At 39.3% G+C, this 20,209-nt stretch overlaps 1 protein-coding gene across 1 annotated transcript in view; it reads left to right on the forward strand.

Moving 5' to 3' along the window:
- SPAG17 (sperm associated antigen 17) overlaps window positions 1-20,209 on the forward strand; it is a 253,988-nt gene that overhangs the window by 74,977 nt on the left and 158,802 nt on the right. Inside the window, exon 4 of the mRNA XM_064372648.1 lies at window positions 1,222-1,353. Coding sequence (XP_064228718.1) covers window positions 1,222-1,353 — 132 coding nt within the window. The remainder of the gene's footprint in view (window positions 1-1,221; window positions 1,354-20,209) is intronic.

The following is a 20,209-nucleotide window of genomic DNA, read 5'->3' on the forward strand; positions in this document are numbered from 1 at the left end:
TCCAGTTACATTTTGGCACATGGTAATCCATAGAGCCTTCTGCAGTTAGACGAAAATAGGTACCTCCCTTTCTTCCGGCTATTTCCCTTGGCGAAGTAAAAAGTCAAAAGGAACTGGACTGGTCAGGAAAGCCCTGACCAAGAGCTCAGACAAGACATAGCTCCATGAGATGCAGTGTGCGCAGTCATTGTCTGAGACTGAGGGTCTGAAATTGACACCATATGCGCCCCAGGAGTGATTACTCCAAGGGGGGAGAAAAGCAACATGTCAGAACATTTTAGTAACACCTAATTCATCCCAAGGTTATAAATAAATATGATGCTTGCTTAAAAACAAAAGTCGAGAAATACTTCAACTAGATTACTTCTGTGACAGTGCTTCAGGCAGAGGTGAACTTTATTAGGGAGACAACATGAATAAAGAGAAACACATAACAACTTTTTATGGTATATTTTACGTGATTTTATTTTTTTTGCAGTAAATAAAGTGGTTATAGGGCTCCAAGGAAAAGGGCCCAGATGTTAGACAGTTGTGTGAAATTTAGGGGAAACAAGCTGTAAAAAACACAGTCATAAAACAGGCTGTCAGTGCCACACATCTGGACAATACAGCTGTATGTTCCTAGTGGCTGTCGTCACCCAAAGAAAACTGAATAACCTTATTTCACCCCAATTAGGCTGCATACCAACATGATCAACCTTAGGTTGCAGTGGAGAACAGCATTCATATGGCGCCTTTGTGTCAAGCAGCTTTTATCTTTCATTTGAATTTAGTTACAAAGAAATAAAAGACTGCTAACATAGTCATTTCCACTATTATGAAACCCTGTTTAATTTATAATGTCCTAATAAGTCAAAGTTTGACAGTTTGGACTACTGGCTACGCCAAACAACAATAGACTTTCTGTAGCATGAATCACCCTATCAGTCATCCTAAAATGGAGCCCCGCCTATCTTTTCTCTACCCCTTTTCTGGAATCTGAGTCTAACACCATTGCGGGAAGCACTCTGCCTTTTTGGAAGAAGAAGTCAATATTCAGACAATCCAATTAAAATAGAGGGTAAATGCCCCTCCCTAACTTTCTTTCAGCGAACAATGAGATATCTTTCCAGTATGACAAATAATAGAAAATATAAAATTTCCTTTCATCTTTTCATCACTGACAGACTGTGCCAAAGGTTATAAAACATCACTTTTTCTAATAATTGTGTTTCTGTATAGGTGTTATTGGCAGCAAAAGCAATTATGGATAGCGGAGAGAAATTAACCTTACCGCTGATAGGGAAACTCTTGAAATTTCAACTTCTCCAGATTAAATTTAAGGACCAACAGCGACGGGAAAGTGAAAAGAAGGTACTGTACGATGTGGTGGGTTTTCTAAAGGGGGCGAGTGGTGAATGAAATGGAGCCAGGTTTCTCCAGGGGCACTTCCTCTCTTCTTAAGCCTACCATTAAATGTTACCTGGCAAATTTGGCTGTCACCTCAACTTCTTAGAGAAAAGGCTGTCCAAAGATCTAGAGGAATTATGATAAACCCATTAAAAATAGGTTCCCTAAAATATGAAAGTAACAATATTCAGAGCATGTGCCCAAGATTGTTTCTATGGCAGTATATTTATATAATAAAGTTGTAGCCAAGAAGGGACCCAGGGAAGAGACAGGGAGTCAGGAAAACTAAATATAAAAAGGACAGTTCGGGGGAATGGGTCTAACTATTTAAGATAGTTTATATGATATACTATAGAAGTGGCTTTTAAAATATTGGGCACATCTGCACCTTCATAATGATCTGAATATTTCAGCAGCAATCTCTCATTTCTACTCCTATATTATACATCTGATAATTTCTTCATACCTGGATTTTTCATTTAATTTGCTTGTAGAAATCAATCTGTGTGTTTTCCAAAGACTCATATTTGCATATGAAAAATATTTTAAAATGCTATTAGCAAACTGATACCAGGTTCAAATCCATTTGCTATCATCATAACCCAAAATAGGATGTTTTTCTGATTTTCGGAATCATGCTGAATTATGTTTGGAAAGCCCAGTGCTTCAGTATATACATATGTAATGTTTGTGTGTGTGTGTGTGTGTGTGTGTGTGTGTGTGAGAAATGGATTTGCACATGAAGTCATTTCTTTATGCCTTTAAGTGGAAAAGGCAAAACCAATTCATGGAAGAAAAAAGAGAAAAATGTTCCAATAATGCCTTCTTCACCTTTGCAAGACCCCTAAAAGCTAGGTTTCCTATTTGAATTGGCCTTTTCACAATGTAATTGTAGAAAAAAATAATGCCACCTTGTATTTTCAGTATAGAACTTTATGGTTTTCAGAGCTATTTCCTATATAGCATCTTATTAGGGTGGCATACATTGTGGCCAGAAAAATTCTGCTCATATTAACACAACTGATAGTATAGTTTTCCATCTAATGATACTCTTTCCATTGTGTCGGGGAAGTTGTACCTTAAGAAAGACTCAGGCTAGTTAAGACTTGGCAGAAGAAAAATTGGAAAATTTGAAACTAATATAGAAACATCTCTTCTTGCCTGTTTTAAATTCCAATGCCATATGGGAATCTGAATTGTAAAGAGTAGACTGTGATTCTTGCAAAAATTTCTGGACTTTCTGTTTGCTTTGCCCTTTCCCACAGCACTTAGAAAATAGTGTGCTAAAGAGCATCAATTTACTTGTTTACCACTTATTAGGTCATTAATTGTTTATTGTAGGAGTAGATTGTAGATTTCAGTTAACAAATTTGAAGTAAAAACAAATAAAATACCCTAGTAGCTTAGAAAAATGTTTTAAAGCTTGCAACAATATAAAAATATTTTTGCACCATTATTTTACTCAGTGTTTCTTTGAAATGTGAACTGTAATAGTACAGTTAAGAGGTTCTAAATATATGGAAATAATCCTAATTTATTTGTTGAAAATTTGAGAGTTCTGGGTAATTGGGGCATGAACCTTAGAGTTTTTATTTTCTTTTAAGTATTAGATACAGTAAGAGAGCTTTTGAGCAATTAGGAGCCAATGATTACATAATCTAATATGATGTCTCCATTATTTTGGGTTCCCAAAACACCAGCCTCAAATCTCTGAGTCACAACCATATGAGTAAGTGCTAAATAAATTGATGAAAACTGATTGGAATGGGCTATAATCAGGAAAATATTCTTGGAAAAGAGGAGATGAAAGCACTTGTTTGTGGAACGATATCATTGGTGTTCATTTCAACAACACTGCCTAAGAGGTCGGTTGAAACAGTCAAGGTTAATGCTTGTCAGCCAAGGAGTCTGCCAATACACAAAATAAGCAAAAAGTATGTAAAACTGACACCATGCTGTGGATTAGAATATGAAATAAAGAAAAGAGGACTTTACCTAATCTCTTCATCTTTCCAGAACCAACAGGGAGATTCTGAAATTTCTATAAAGGGAGTGACTGACTCTTCAACTTTTTAACATCAACATATCTATGTAGATGTCTTTCAAAGGTTAATTAAGTGCTTACATCTGTACAACCCAAAGAATGTTCTGTATCTTCTGTTTCACTTTTGAAATTGTATTTTCAAGAATCAGTACTTGAAAAATACCCATAGTAGAAATTATAGAAAATCTTAGGCAAAAGTGAGGGCAAAAATAAGTAATATGACTAGGTACCTGTTCTAATGTTCTAATGTATCACTATATATTTGATCCTGTTTTAATCAATCAAAACTTTTGGGGAAAAATGTAAATTATATAATTTTACTTGCCAAATACAGTAAAGAAATATTATTTTCAACTCAACTACTTTTAATGACATAATGCTTTAGTCTGGACCATGCTTAACATTGCTTTTGCTTTCTGCTTTGCAAGAAAGCTTGCTAGATAATTCATATTATAAAAACTATGAGAAAAGATATTTCTAAAACAGTTTTAAGTTCTTCAATATGTAAATTTCTGGGATGCAAATCCAGCCTCTACTTGCAAATAACTTAAATCTATCTGAAAACATTTATTTATTTGGAAATACCTTGTTGATGAACTCCAAATATAAATAACATAAAGAAAATGTACTGTATTTTCATAAATATATTTTAGCATTTCAGAACTTTTGAATATGACTTTCTCACACAATAATTCTAAATTAGTTCAATTTTATTATATCTTAAAACTTAAATAAAAGTGTTTTGTTTAGAAATATATTTTTCTTACATCATCTCAACATTTGCTCTGCATTTTTATTTCTATCATTATCAATCTTGTTAATTTATTAATTCAACAAACATTTCCTGAAACAAATGTTTATAGAAGCAGTGTACTGAACACATATATTCTCATCATGTTCCTTATAATTTTAAAATAAATTATTTGGTTTTCATTCTGATCCGTTTTAATGTAGTCATTATCTAAATATTATATATCTACTCATATTTTTGTTTCTTTTTAGCTCCAACTTTTGTGGACACATTTAAAGTCAATTATGAACACATTTAAAGTCAAAACAATTTTGAACCCAAATATTTTGAGAATTCAACTAAAAGAAAACACTTGATAATAAAAAAAATGAAAAAGAGCTACAATACAAAAAGTCATTAACCATTTAACTAATTGGCCAAATAAAATCTAGTCTTATGTTCCTCTGTATTGATTTCAGAATGTTTGTACAGATTTTGGGAGAAAATCCAAATATCTTCCAACTGTGCTTTTAATTTATGAATTCAAATAAGTTGTCCATATTTTGTTAGATGTTTTTAGAAAGCATATCTTTTCTATAAAAGAACAATTCTTTCTCTTGCTAGCTATTATGCATAGTACAAATTGCCTTATTTTCTGATGTACTAGAATTGAAGAGAAGGAAGATACTTGGTAAAGAACTAGGGAAACTTTTTGTAATGCTGATAAACTGTTCTTAAAACAATTCAAGATTAAAAGTGCCTACATTTGATAATAAGTTATGATTAAGCCACAAGCAACCCAGAGCCTCTTCCAAAAGAGGGACAAAGAGAAATGAGAGCAGCTTTCACAGACACCTTCCAGCTTCCACAGACACCTTCCAGCTTCCACCAGTCGAAATTCCAAAACACTGGAAACCAGCCAATGTAATGCCGTGTGTGTGTGTGTGTGTGTGTGTGTGTGTGTGTGTGTGTGTGTGTGTTGTTTTAAAGGAACGGCCATAGGGACATACGAGGAAATTACAGGCTGGTTAGTTTTGATTCAGTTGTGGTTAAAATCTTCAGAAACTATTTTAAGAAATCAAACAGAGAAAGAACAGGAACTCAGTTTAGAGGGATCTGTGTGGTTTCAGGACAGGAATAACTAACTGGACAGAATTCTTTGAGGCTGGATTATTGAAATCAGGATTCTACTAACATGGATGTGGAATCTAAGGAGCTTCAAAAGCCAACAAATCAGGAGTAATAATAAATGACCCCCCCAGCTGGCTTATCCATAAAATAGAGTAGTCCTTTCCTAATTGGTTTGCTTTTAATTAATGAAAACGTTTTATAGACTTCAGGAAAAATGCAAAGAAACATACATCTTTAACATACAGTAGCACTGTAAAATGTGGAAGAGCTATGATCATAGCACCTAATAATTCTAGTTAGCTACCATTATTGACTATTTGGCACATTACTAAGCCCTTTGCACATGTTATATCATTTAATCTTTTAAATGATTTTATTAGGTACAGAGTATTGTTCCCAATTTGCAGATGCAGAAAATGAGGGTATAAAAAGTTAAAGAATTTTCCCAAGGCTAAACAGCTACTCTCAGTGGTAGAGCTGGAATTCAAATCCAGGACTGTCAGACTCCAAAGACCATGTTCTTAACCCCCATACATATCCTTCCTAAGTGTGTCTCAGTAATTTTGAAACGGCACTCTTGGCTCACAGTCAGTAGAGTGCCTGCCCAGAGACATTTCCCTGTGGGACCCATGGCTGTGCTCAGTGATCTACTCAGAAACATCTGGTTCTATTAATTACATTGTGTACAACATCCTCCGGTTAAATAGGGGGACAGTGGTCAAGGGAAGAGAAAAAACTTACCGAAGAGAAACGTTCTGAGCTAACCAACCACTGATTCCATAGGGAATCCTGACTTAATTTCCAGTCCTACCGCCGACCCAGACATGACTCAGTCTCTGGGAGAAACTCTTAAAACTGGACATTCAGAGATTGTTCCAAATGTCCCCCCTGCATGGTAAGATAGGATAGCATTGACTGTTCTAGTAGTAAAGTCTTTCATAGACTACATAGAAAATACAGAGAAAGAAAAGCAAAACTTTTACAATGTATAACCCTATTATAATTAATGTTAACATTTTGGTATTTTTCTTTCTATTTCTTTCTGCAGATTTGTTTCTTTACGTAGCTGTAATCATTGTAAAAATCCACCGCTTTTTCAGTTAAGATAGATTATAATTTTTACTCATTATCAGGGTGTCCACTCTATCATTATTATTGGTTATGTGATATTTTATTGACTGCCATAATTTTCTTAACCATTTCTCTACTGTTGAGCATTTAAGTTATTTCCATATCTTTTCATAATAAACCATGTACTTTGTAGTATAGAATTCTACATATTTTGGATAATTTTCTTAGCATAGATTTATTGAATTGGTTTAATGTTTAAAAGCATTCCCATAACCTTGTATATTCAAAGTGAATCCTATGGCCACTTAGACCTAGTTCTCCATTTAAAAAAGAAAAAAATGGCCCCTGTTCAAATGAACATGGAAATCACTGTGTATTATATACAACCCTTGAAGAGATTTAACAACATAATAGCTAATTAAAGATGGAGGAAAACCACTCTGTTTAATATTGTTTAATCTACTGTCTCTCAAATTTATGTGATCTTATACATTTTTTTAGCATATCTCTTGTCAACTATAATAGATTGTTTATGAGATAGCATGATATCTTGAAAGAAAACTATAAAAACACTCAGAAAACCCCGTTTCTCATAAACTACGTAATAGAGTGAGCTAGTTACAAACTCTGTGAACATGTTTTCTTATCTATATCCTCAACAATACTATTCTGAGGATTTTATTATAAATTTTATATGAAATACAGTTATACATGAATATATATATATATATGCATTCTTATCTTTTTTTTTTTTTGAGACAGAGTTTTACTCTGTTGCCCAAGCTGGAGTACAGTGGCACAATCTCGGCTCACTGCACCCTCTGCCTCCCAGGTTCAAGTGATTCTCCTGCCACAGATTCCGAGTAGCTAGGATTACAGACATGCTCCACCACACCTGGCTAAGATGGGATTTCACGAGGTTGGCCAAGCTGGTCTCAAACTTCTGACCTCAGGTGATCCACCACCTCGACCTCCCAAAGTTCTGGAATTACAGGCATGAGCTACTGTGCCTGGCCTGCATTATTATTCTAAAGAATAAGATGAAGTATAGCTATTTATCATTAATTTCACTGACGTTTACCATTTACATTCCTTTCATTGTAAGGAATTAGGAGAATGAATACTTATTAATTATATTTCAATTTTGACATCAAGAATTTATTTAGAAATAAAATATATATTTTGAAGCATCCAATAACTAGGTTGCCCTATTAGAGAGAAAGAGAATGGTTTATTTCTTTCCTTAAAAAGTGAGAATAACTTAAGATTAAGGGTTCTAGGTAGGTGTCACTTGATATTCAACTGAGTATGTGAAATGCAAACACTTTTTTTGGTTCTTGCTGAGACAAAAATCTCACATCTGCTATGTAACTTAACTGGTTAAGAAATCTCTGTGCCTATCCAAAGCTTTCTCACAGTAGGAGGCATCCAGATGCTTTCTATACATACAGCATTTAAAAAAAAAAAAGGAATCTGTAACAAACTTGACTCTTCCTTCATATGCTGGGTAACATATGTTCCCCAAACCTGGTGGAGAGAGGGACTTTTGCAATATACCCCTCCAAAATTTTTGCCTTGAATTGACAAGAGTTCCCTCTGATGTTTTTTTTTTTTTGAGATGGAGTCTCACTCTGTCACCCAGGCTAGAGTGCAATGGTGCGATCTCGGCTCACTGCAACCTCCGTCTACTGGGTTCAAGCAATTCTCTTGTCTCAGCCTTCCGAGTAGCTGAGATTACAGGTGTCTACCACCATGCCTGGCTAATTTTTGTATTTTTAGTAGAGATGGGGTTTCACCATCTTGGCCAGGCTGGTCTTGAACTCCTGACCTTGTGATCTACCCACCTCGGCTTCCCAAGTGCTGGATAACAGGCGTGAGCCACCGTGCCTGGCTAGAATTTTTTCTAGAAGTAAGAAAGGCCAGAGAAATAGTTTGTATGAACTAACTTGAGATTATAACTGAGGGGGTCAGGTTTGCTGAATGCGCCTGATCTTGTTAACTTCCTTCCCACTCCCAGATTTCAAGACGTAAACCAATAGGTGAGAAGGGTTTTCTTAGAATGTAAGAAAAAGGAAGTAAAAGGAAATAATTTTCCTGTGACTGGGGCTTGTTACAAAAGGATGTTTCACTTTTGGACCAACGTAGAATTCTAGGGACCAACCAGTCAATCATTGTTCAGAACTAGAGGGACAAAGAGACTGTCCTTGTTCAACTTCAGTATGGAGGTTGGGAGGAGTGAGTGAAGGATAGACTGAATTCAAGAGAGGAATAGGTAGACCACCGCTATGGTCAGCCATGGGAGGAGAGCAGAAGGGACTGGTAGGGTAAAGAACATGTTCAAAAATCCACCAAGGACTTCTCAACCTGGATCTGGAACCCAGGAAGACCTAGGTGCTTCCATTCGCTTTTATTGTCTGCATATAATTTCTCTGCACCACAGAATCCTTTATTTACCCAGGAAATTCTTTACATAGTAATACATACTCTACCAATTGAAGATACTTCATTGTTAAATGGAAAAATGTGGGACACCAAGTTATACAGAGAGAACAATAACAGTTATGTATAAATGATGCAGAAAATTAATTTGAAAGAATGCATTGAACATTTTCACTCATCTTCTCTGAATTATGGTGACTTTTGTAAGCTCTTTATATTTTTTCCAAATTTTTAGTAATAATTTTTACAAGAAGAAGTTATTTACAGAAGTAAATTAGGATTTATAAGGGTCCTCTTTAAAAATACTTTTAGCTGAGCATGGTGGCATGCAGCTGTGGTCCCAGCTGCTCAGGAGGCTGAGGTAGGAGGATATCTTGAGCCCAGGAGTTTGAGTCCAGCCTGAGCAACAGAGTGAAACTCATCTATAAAAACTTAAAAAAAATTAATACTTTTGTGAAGGTGAGGGAGGTAAATATTATTTTAATGTTAATGGAAATTCGTCTAAATATACTGTTCTCCAGTCTCCCAGCTTTGGTCTTGCTAGAGGAATGCAAAGGCAAAAAGAATGGAAGAGAAAGGAGAAGGAGAGAGAAGTGAGCAGGTTGAGTGGCTGAGGTGGGTGGAGTGCTCCGGAGAAAGGAAAGGGCATTGAGCAAGTGTGATTCAGCCCCTGGGAAGACAGAGGAGAGGGGGGGCAGGAGGGTATGTAGAAGTCAGGAGAACATCAAAGACTGAGACAAGAGTATTGCAGAAATAAAATGAGTTTAGACTTTGAAGTCAGATTAGCACTGTGTACCATATTTGTGTGTCTTAGGACAAACTCTGTGTTAATTTATACAATGGGAATAAAATTCCCCATCTTAAAGGTTGCTTTGTGAAATCAAATTAAAGATGATGATGTCTGGAAACTATACTCTGCTACTAAAATTTACCACTTCCTTTGAATGTTTGGTTGTAGTCACCCCTCCTTTCTCTAGAATCCCAAGAACCAAAAATAAGAAAGGGCCAGAGTTCCTGAGCTTCTAGAACTCCAGTCTTTGCTAAAGAGGCCCCAAAGGGATGAGACTTATGTGGCTGCACAGGCTCTCACACCCTGCCTAGGAGAACCTGCAGGGCCAGAGGGCCTCTTAGTGTCTGATCCATGATGGGGAGAAGTATCTGTGAAATGATGAAATGAATGAATGAATGAATGAATGAATGAATGAATGTTTATTCCAGGTAAACTTGAAAATAATAACCTAAAATGTTTTCATATTTTTAGATCAAAATATCACCCTGAGATTTTATTTAAAATTGCAGTTGTAAAAGTTTCTGGTAGGTTTTGATGGCCACGTGGGAACTTATCTGTAGCAAAGCCAGCTGTCTGCCAAGGAGCTGCACAGGGTGTTGCAAATTAGTAAATTTGCCATGATCCAAAGCTTGGCTGTTGGAGAGCCCTGCATGAGTTTTGCCAGTGCTTCCAGGCCAGCTGCACTCAGGGGCACTGACTCGTGCCTTACAAACCCATTAAAAAAGAGCATGGGTGATAGAGCCAGACTGGCCTGGCTTTGCCACTTACTAGCTTTGAGATTGAATAACTACTTGCCCTTGCTAAGACTCAATTTTCTCCTCCGTAAAATGAAGACGATGCTCTACCTATTGTAGTTATTGTGAAGACTTCACATGATAGAGTATTTGGACTATAGTAAGAATGTAATAAATAGATAAGTAATATTAATGATAATGATAAAGATAATAATAGTGATAGCCACTTGCAAATTTACTACTGTAAATATTACTGTCAGTTTTATGGGACAGACCCATCAGCCTTAACTGAAAGTTTTCTCCCTGTAGACAAATTGTACATAGGAAAGCAAACTGTCAGAAAGTTACGTAGAGAACCTCAAGTCTTAAAAAGGGGAGTTAGTTTAATGGTTCACAGCCCTGATGGCCTGGTGCAGCCCCCTGACCACATGGCTGTACCTCCCAGTTTACCCAGACCCTCCTATATGTCTATCAGGAAATCTCTGACCTGGACAGTTTTTAATTAACATTGTCATTATCTGCCTCTCTGACTCTTCTTCTTTTTGATGTTTTTTATTACTAACTCTTTTTACTGGCCTCTTAGTTCTCTAATGATCATTTCTTTTTTTTTTTTTAATTGCATTTTAGGTTTTGGGGTACATGTGAAAAACATGCAAGGTTGTTGCATAGGTGCATACGTGGCAGTATGATTTGCTGCCTCGCTCCCCTTCGCCTATATCTGGCATTTCTCCCCATGCTATCCCTCCCCAACTCCCCACTCCCCCGCTGTCCCCCCCCTCCCCACAACAGACCCCCATGTATAGTGCTCCCCTCCCTGTGTCCATGTGTTCTCCTTGTTCAACACCCGCCTATGAGTGAGAACATGTGGTGTTTGATTTTGTGTTCTTGTGTCAGTTTGATAAAAATGATGTTTTCCAGGTTCATCCATGTCCCTACAAAGGACGTGAACTCCTCGTTTTTAATGACTGCATAATATTCCATGGTGTATATGTGCCACATTTTTCCTGTCCAGTCTATCATCGATGGGCATTTGGGCTGGTTCCAGGTCTTTGCTATTGTAAACTGTGCTGCAATGAACATTCGTGTGCATGTGTCCTTATAGTAGAACGATTTATAATCCTTTGGATATATGCCCAGTAATGGGATTGCTGGGTCAAATGGAATTTCTATTTCTAGGTCCTTGAGGAATCACCACACTGTCTTCCACAATGGTTGAACTAATTTACACTCCCACCAACAGTGTAAAAGTGTTCCTGTTTCTCCACATCCTCTCCAGCATCTGTTTTCTCCAGATTTTTTAATGATCGCCATTCTAACTGGCGTGAGATGGTATCTCAATGTAGTTTTGATTTGCATTTCTCTAATGACCAGTGATGATGAGCATTTTTTCATATGTTTGTTGGCCTCATGTATGTCTTCTTTTGTAAAGTATCTGTTCATATCCTTCGCCCATTTTTGAATGGGCTTGTTTGTTTTTTTCTTGTAAATCTTTTTTAGCTTGTTGTAAATTCTGGATATCAGCCCTTTGTCAGATGGGTAGGCTGCAAAAATTTTTTCCCATTCTGTTGGTTGCCGATTCACCCTATTGACTGTTTCTTTTGCCGTGCAGAAGCTGTGGAGTTTGATTAGGTCCCATTTGTCTATTTTGGCTTTTGTTGCCAATGCTTTTGGTGTTTTGGTCATAAAGTCCTTGCCTACGCCTATGTCCTGAATGGTTTTGCCTAGGTTTCCTTCTAGGGTTTTTATGGTGTTACGTCTTATGTTTAAGTCTTTAATCCATTTGGAGTCAATTTTAGTGTAAGGTGTCAGGAAGGGGTCGAGTTTCTGCTTTCTGCATATGGCTAGCCAGTTTTCCCAACACCACTTATTAAACAGGGAATCCTTTCCCCATTGCTTGTTTTTTTCCGGTTTGTCAAAGATTGGATGGTTGTAGATATGTTGTGTCGCCTCCGACGCCTCTGTTCTGTTCCATTGGTCTATATCTCTGTTTTGGTACCAGTACCATGCTGTTTTGATTACTGTAGCCTTGTAGTAGAGTTTGATGTCCGGTAGTGTGATGCCTCCCACTTTGTTCTTTTTGCTTAGAATTGACTTGGCTATGCGGGCTCTCTTTTGGTTCCATATGAAGTTTAAGGTGGTTTTTTCCAGTTCTGTGAAGAAGGTCATTGGTAGCTTGATGGGGATAGAGTTGAATCTGTAAATTACTTTGGGCAGTATGGCCATTTTCACGATATTAATTCTTCCTAACCATGAACATGGAATGTTTCTCCATCTGTTTGTGTCCTCTCTTATTTCGTTGAGCAGTGATTTGTAGTTCTCCTTGAAGAGATCCTTTACGTTCCTTGTTAGTTGTATTCCTAGGTATTTTATTCTCTTTGTAGCAATTGTGAATGGCAGTTCATTCTTGATTTGGCTCTCTTTAAGTCTGTTATTGGTGTATAGGAATGCTTGTGATTTTTGCACATTGATTTTGTATCCTGAGACTTTGCTGAAGTTGCTTATCAATTTCAGGAGATTTTGGGCTGAGGTGATAGGGTCTTCTAGATATACAATCATGTCATCTGCAAATAGAGACAATTTGACTTCCTCCTTTCCTAATCGAAAACCCTTTATTTCTTTTTCTTGCCTGATTGCTCTGGCTAGAACTTCCAGTACTATATTGAATAGGAGTGGTGAGAGAGGGCATCCTTGTCTAGTGCGAGATTTCAAAGGGAATGCTTCCAGTTTTTGCCCATTCAGTATGATATTGGCTGTCGGTTTGTCATAAATATCTTTTATTATTTTGAGATACATTCCGTCGATACCTAGTTTATTGAGAGTTTTTAGCATAAAGGGCTGTTGAATTTTGTCAAAGACCTCTGCATCAATTGAGATAATCATGTGGTTTTTGTCTTTGGTTCTGTTTATGTGGTGAATTACATTTATAGACTTGCGTATATTGAACCAGCCTTGCATCCTCGGGATGAATCCTACTTGATCATGGTGGATAAGCTTTTTGATGTGCTGTTGTAATCGGCTTGCCAGTATTTTATTGAAGATTTTTGCATCTATGTTCATCATGGATATTGGCCTGTAGTTTTCTTTTCTTGTTGAGTCTCTGCCGGGTTTTGGTATTAGGATGATGTTGGTCTCATAAAATGATTTGGGAAGGATTCCCTCTTTTTGGATTATTTGGAATAGTTTCAGTAGGAATGGTACCAGTTCCTCTTTGTATGTCTGGTAGAATTCGGCTGTGAAACCATCTGGGCCTGGGCTTTTTTTGGGTGGTAGGCTCTTAATTGCTGCCTCGACTTCAGACCTTGTTATTGGTCTATTCAGGGTTTCGACTTCTTCCTGGTTTAGGCATGGGAGGAGGCTACTGTCCAGGAATTTATCCATTTCTTCCAGGCTTTCTAGTTTATGTGCATAGAGTTGTTTGTAATAATCTCTGATGATGGTTTGAATTTCTGTGGCATCTGTGGTGATATCCCCTTGATCATTTTTTATTGCATCTATTTGGTTATTCTCTCTTTTCTTTTTTATTAGTTTGGCTAGTGGTCTGTCTATTTTGTTGATTTTTTCAAAAAACCAGCTCCTGGATTTATTGATTTTTTTGTAGGGTTTTTCATGTCTCTATCTCCTTCAATTCTGCTTTGATCTTAGTTATTTCTTGTCTTCTGCTAGGTTTTGAGTTTTTTTGATCTTGCTCCTCTAGCTCTTTCAATTTTGATGATAGGGTGTCAATTTTAGTTCTCTCCTTTCTTCTCATATGGGCACTTATTGCTATATATTTTCCTCTAGAGACTGCTTTAAATGTGTCCCAGAGATTCTGGTATGTGGTGTCTTCGTTCTCGTTGGTTTCAAAGAACATCTTCATTTCTGCCTTCATTTCAGTGTTTATCCAGTCAACATTCAGGAGAAAGTTGTTCAATTTCCATGAGGCTGTGCGGTTCTGGGTTGGCTTCTGAATTCTGAGTTCTAACTTGATTGCACTGTGGTCTGAGAGACTGTTTGTTATGGTTTCCGTTCTTTTGCATTTGCTGAGAAGTGATTTACTTCCAATTATGTGGTCAATTTTAGAGTAGGTGTGATGTGGTGCTGAGAAGAATGTATTCTGTGGATTTGGGCTGGAGAGTTCTGTAAATGTCTATTCAGTTTGCTTGTTCCAGGTCTGAGTTCAAGTCCTGTATATCCTTATTAATTTTGTCTCGTTGATCTGTCTAATATTGACAATGGTGTGTTGAAGTCTCCCACTATTAATGTGTGGGAGTCTAAGTCTCTTTGCAAGTCTTTAAGAACTTGCCTTATGTATCTGGGTGCTCCTGTATTAGGTGCATATATATTTAGGATCGTTAGCTCTTCTTGTTGCATTGATCCTTTTACCATTATGTAATGTCCTTCTTTGTCTCTTTTGATCTTTGTTGCTTTAAAGTCTATTTTATCAGAGATGAGAATTGCAACTCCTGCTTTGTTTTGCTCTCCATTTGCTTGGTAAATCTTCCTCCATCCCTTTATTTTGAGCCTTTCTGTATCCTTGCATGTGAGGTGGGTTTCCTGGATACAGCACACTGATGGGTTTTGGCTTTTTATCCAATTTGCCAGTCTGTGTCTTTTGATTGGGGCATTTAGTCCACTTACGTTTAGGGTTAATATTGTTATGTGTGAGTTTGATCCTGTCATTTTGATGCTAGCTGGCTGTTTTGCCCATTGGTTGATGCAGATTCTTCATTGTGTTGATGCTCTTTACCATTTCGTGCGTTTTTGGAGTGGCTGGTGCTGGTTGTTTTTTTCTATGTGTAGTGTCTTCTTCGGGAGCTCTTGTAAAGCTGGCTGGTGGTGATGAAATCTGTGAGTACTTGCTTGTTCACAAAGGATTTTATTTTTCCTTCACTTATGAAGCTTAGTTTGGCTGGATATGAAATTCTGGGTTGAAAGTTCTTTTCTTTAAGGATGTTGAATATCGGCCCCCACTCTCTTCTGGCTTGTAGGGTTTCTGCTGAGAGATCTGCTGTGAGTCTGATGGGTTTCCCTTTGTGGGTAACCCGACCTTTCTCTCTGGCTGCCCTTAGTATTTTCTCCTTCATTTCAACCCTGGTGAATCTGATGATTATGTGCCTTGGGGTTGCTCTTCTAGAGGAATATCTTTGTGGTGTTCTCTGTATTTCCTGGACTTGAATATTGGCCTGCCTTGCTAGGTTGGGGAAGTTTTCCTGGATAATATCCTGAAGAGTATTTTCCAGCTTGGATGCATTCTCTTCGTCACATTCAGGTACACCTATCAAACGTAGATTGGGTCTTTTCACGTAGTCCCATATTTCTTGTTGACTCTGTTCATTCCTTTTTACCTTATTTTCTCTAATCTTCCCTTCTTGTTTTATTTCATTGAGTTGATCTTCGACCTCTGATATCCTTTCTTCTGCTTGGTCAATTCGGCTGTTGAAACTTGTGCATGCTTCGCAAAGTTCTCGTGTTGTGTTTTTCAGCTCCATCAATTCACTCATATTCCTCTCTAAGTTGTCCATTCTCGTTAGCATTTCATCAAGTCTTTTTTCAAGGTTCTTAGTTTCTTTGCATTGGGTTAGAACATGTTCTTTTAGCTCACGGAAGTTTCTTATTATCCATTTTCTGAAAGCTGATTCTGTCATTTCATCACACTCATTCTCCATCCAGTCTTGTTCCCGTGCTGGTGAGGAGTTATGCTCCCTTGTAGGAGGAGAGGTGTTCAGGTTTTGGGTGTTTTCATCCTTTTTGTGCTGGTTTCTTCCCATCTTTGTGGATATATCCGCCTATTGACTTTGTAGCTGCTGTCTTTCTGATTTTGGTAATTTTAAGTCTGCAGCAGCTGAACTCATAAACCCCCTTTTCTTCCCCCGTGGTGTTCTGGCCTAGGGAGTAGTTAGGGCTTTATGCTTTTCAGCTGTGTTGCTACCGTTTTCCCTGCCCACAAGGTGGCAGTCTAGTCACACTCAGCCTGCAGGGGCTTCGCTGAGCTGCTGTGGGCTCCGCCCAGCTTCCGTGTGAACTTCCCTGCAGTCCTGTTTATATGGGTGTAGTTAGAACTGCTTCCGCTATGCTGGCCCGCCCCTGTAGTGACAGAGTCTCTGTAGTGGCGGGTTGTCTTGGTTACGGCAAATTGCCCCGGGAACTGCAGGGTGTTTCCCGATGGAGGACGCCCCTCCCCCACAGTGCTGGGCCTTCCCGAGTTCAGCCATGTTTCCAGTGGTGCCCTCTTTGCCCGGGAATGTCTTGGCTTGCCTCCTTGCCTCAGCTCCCCTTGCTGGCCCAGAGGGGACACAGTCTCGTTCACTTTGCTCAAGGAGCCACTGCTCCCTGCCCCCGGTGCAGGCCGAGCGGCTGCTCCGGTCCAACCAGCGGCGCTGGGAACCCATGGAGCTTCTCCGCCTGTGAATCTCCTGGTCTGTGGGCAGTTAAAATCCGCCGCTCTGTGTGCCGCTGCGTCAGCCGAAGCAGCAGCTCTGAGATTCATGGCGCGCCCTTGCCCGGGGGTCTCCTGGCTTTACTCCCTGCTTCAGCTCCCCTTGCTGGTTCAGAGGGAACTCTGTCTCTCTCGCTCTGCATAAGAAGTCACTGCCCCCTGCCCCAGGGTGAAGGCTGAGCGGCCACGCCACTCAAACCAGTGGCGCTGGTGACCCGTGGGGCTTCTCCTCCTGTGAATTTCCTGGTCTGTGGGCAGTAAAAATCCGTCTGGAAATGCGGCGTCCACTCACCCTCTGCGCCTTCTCTCGGAGCTGGAATCCCGACTTCCTCCTAAGTGGCCATCTTGGATCGTCTCCTCTAATGATCATTTCTTGCACTCCAGCTCAGCCATTGCCTCCCTCAAACCTTGTCATCACCAAAGCCCTCATCACCTCCAAAGTCTTGAGGTCTCCTGTTCTCTAACCTTGGAAATTTCCTATCCTTATCTCTTACTCATAATCCAATATCCTCCTACATAATTTCTTCAACCACATTATAAATCCCAATCCATAGATCCTAACACTTTCTATTCATTGTCCTCTCCTGCTATTTGTTTGGCTTAGGTCCCATGATTCAATCATATTATAATTTCTCTGCTCAGTCTTGATTTCCCTTGCCCTTCTCACCTTCCATCACAATCATTTTGCAAAACCCCTCCAAGGATGAACTCAGTGATCCATCATTTTTATATCTATCCATGACCAGATAAACATAAATGGAGGAAATTCACACAGTTAAACAGACCGATTTCATTTAAAATTAACAACCTCAACATTCAGTAGGTTCTCACCACTGGCACAGTCCTACCATATTACCTCGGTAAGCTTGCTCCTCCACTCTCTGATATAACTCTTATGTCATCTTCCCTATCAAAACTCCTACCTCTTTCCTGCCTTTTCTTAGCTGATGACTTTGCCTCATGCTTCACTTGAAAAAAGTGGAAACATTTTCTCAACACCCTCAAGATGTCTCTGTTTCTTGCATTCACACCCAGGCACCCATCCTCTTCCTGTTGTCCTTGGTTATGAAACTAAGAAATTTCCTCTCCTCCTATCAAGGTCCAGTCATTGACACATTCTTTTGTCCTTATCACATGTTGACTCCTGGAGAACTTGGCCCCTATCTTCACTGTCTCCTTGCCTACTGCACCATTCCAACAGCCTGCAAGTGTAACATCTCCTGATTTTATGTATATACGCCTCATACCCACTTCCACCCACTCAACTACTGAACCACTCAGAGCTCTGGTTCCATTTTACAACCAAACTTCCAGAAACAGTTGTCCATAAAAGTGGTTTCTTTATTGATACTGTCCTCCTATTTTCCACCTCCACACTCCACCATATTGCTGTTTTTAATGTTACCTACCACTGCCAATTCTTGTCTTTTTGCCCTTTTTCATTTCCTGGTTCTCTGGCTTCACACTATATATATATATATATATATATTTTATTCCTTTAGCCATTTCTCTATCTCTTTTTGCTGGTATCTCTCCTTATACCCAGTTGGTAAGCATTGAGGTCCCTAGCATGATCTTGGGCTCAATTCTCATTTTTTTTTAAGTTGTACATCCTTTATTTTTATATTTACAATGAGTTCTTAACAAATACACAATACAGAACAATATAAATTGTGGCAAAAAAGTATACATTTTGTGCATTGGCATGGGATGTGGAGGAGGGAGTATAGCATGTTCATGTGTGATCAAAACTTTTTATCAGCTTTAAATAGTCTATCATAACTATAAATTTTTTAATTGTAAGCTACAGAGTAACCAAAGGGAAAAAATTACATCGGATTTGTCAATGAAATGAAGAAAGGAATCAAACCTTATCAGTACAGAAACTCAACAAACCATAAAGAAAACAATAAAGAAGGAAAAAAAGATCTTCAACCAGAAAACAATTAACACAATGACAGAAGTAACTTCTTACCTTTTAGCAATATCCTCGAATATAGATGGTTTCAATTCTCTAATACAAGGATGTGGAGTGGCCGAATGGTTTTTCATACATGTTTCCATAGTCCAGACATCCAAGAATATGTCTTTTGGCTGTAAGAAAATATAGAGTATCATAATGTGTGGTGAAGAGTGGACCCAGCTGCATGCTCACAATGACAAAATTATGTTGATCATATTTTAATCCAATACATTGATCCACTATAACTTGCAAATAAATAATGTACTTGCTTTCTACACATATCCAGGAAGACTAGAGAAACTGGCTTTTATCTATATGGAATAGTCCACTGGTGAATTTCTTTCAGGATAGACCAAAGCTGATCTAAAACATTGTCTTTACGTACTTAGATTCTTCCCACCAAACGAGAAAGAAGATATGGGCTGAAAGGCTCCATTAGAAGAGCAACGTGGGATGGTGCTGTGCTGACAGCTGGTGATCCCTGCCCTACATCTTTGAAGAGGACTGGAGCCCAGCATGGGCCGTGGTCAACTTACGTGTTGAAGACTTCCTTCTATGTGTGCATGTGCTTATTACAGATATGCCATGGTGCTAAGTACCCTAGGACTACAGGAAAATTAAGAATACATGCTGTATCCATGATGAGGAGGCACACAGGCCAGAGTGCCAGCTGTGGAATCACACAGCCTGGGTTCAAAGCCTGGCTGGATCATGATCACCTGAATGACCTGAGGAAAGTTCTCAGGCAAATTTGTAAAAAGTGGAGACCCTGCCTGCCAGGAATGGAAGTGGTAAGGGGCGGTAGCCAGTCAAGCCAGGGCACGCATCCTCTCCTGAAATTTGCCAGGCGAGACCAGGACCGCAACAGAGAAGGCAGGCCTGGCTCCACGCAGCACAGAGGTGCTGAAGAGGCCCTAGGGGAGCCTGGCAGGATCTGGCTAGTTCTGCACTCTGCTTCCAGCAGGGTCTGGCCCTGTAACCCAGGGGATAAGGCCAGCCAAGACATGGCCACTGGGTGCCAGCCAGCGCCTGGGCCAGCCACCAGGTGGGAAGGGCTCTTGCAGATCAGCCCCGCATCCCCCACAGCCCTACAGTGGGACCCATCCAGGGCCACACACCTGCCCCCAGGAGCAGGATGTCCCTGGGGTTCAAGAGTCCAGCTGGATGGGTGGGGAAACTTGCCCTTTGCCCTTTGACTCCACTTTAGGTGCCCTTGCTGGGCTCCTGTCCATTGCCCTATGCCCTGCTCTGTCACTAGCCCCACTGAGATGTCATAAATGCCCAGCTGCCCAGTGCGCACCCGGCTGCAGAGTAGTAGGTGACTCAGAGTATCCTCTCCATTTCTGACCATCATTTTCATCCACGCACAACTTGCACAAAATGGGAAATTTCCTAAGCATATTTTGTTCCTGGTCCCCCCGCAGGCCCTGACCGTGCCATCCGTAATGGGCTCATCTTGTCCATGCCATCTTTTCTGCTGGCCGGGTTCACCACACAGCTCCT

The sequence above is a fragment of the Aotus nancymaae genome, unplaced genomic scaffold, assembly GCF_030222135.1.
Source record: "Aotus nancymaae isolate 86718 unplaced genomic scaffold, 86718_ANA_hifiasm-v0.15.2.pri h1tg000007l, whole genome shotgun sequence".
NCBI lineage: Eukaryota > Metazoa > Chordata > Mammalia > Primates > Aotidae > Aotus > Aotus nancymaae.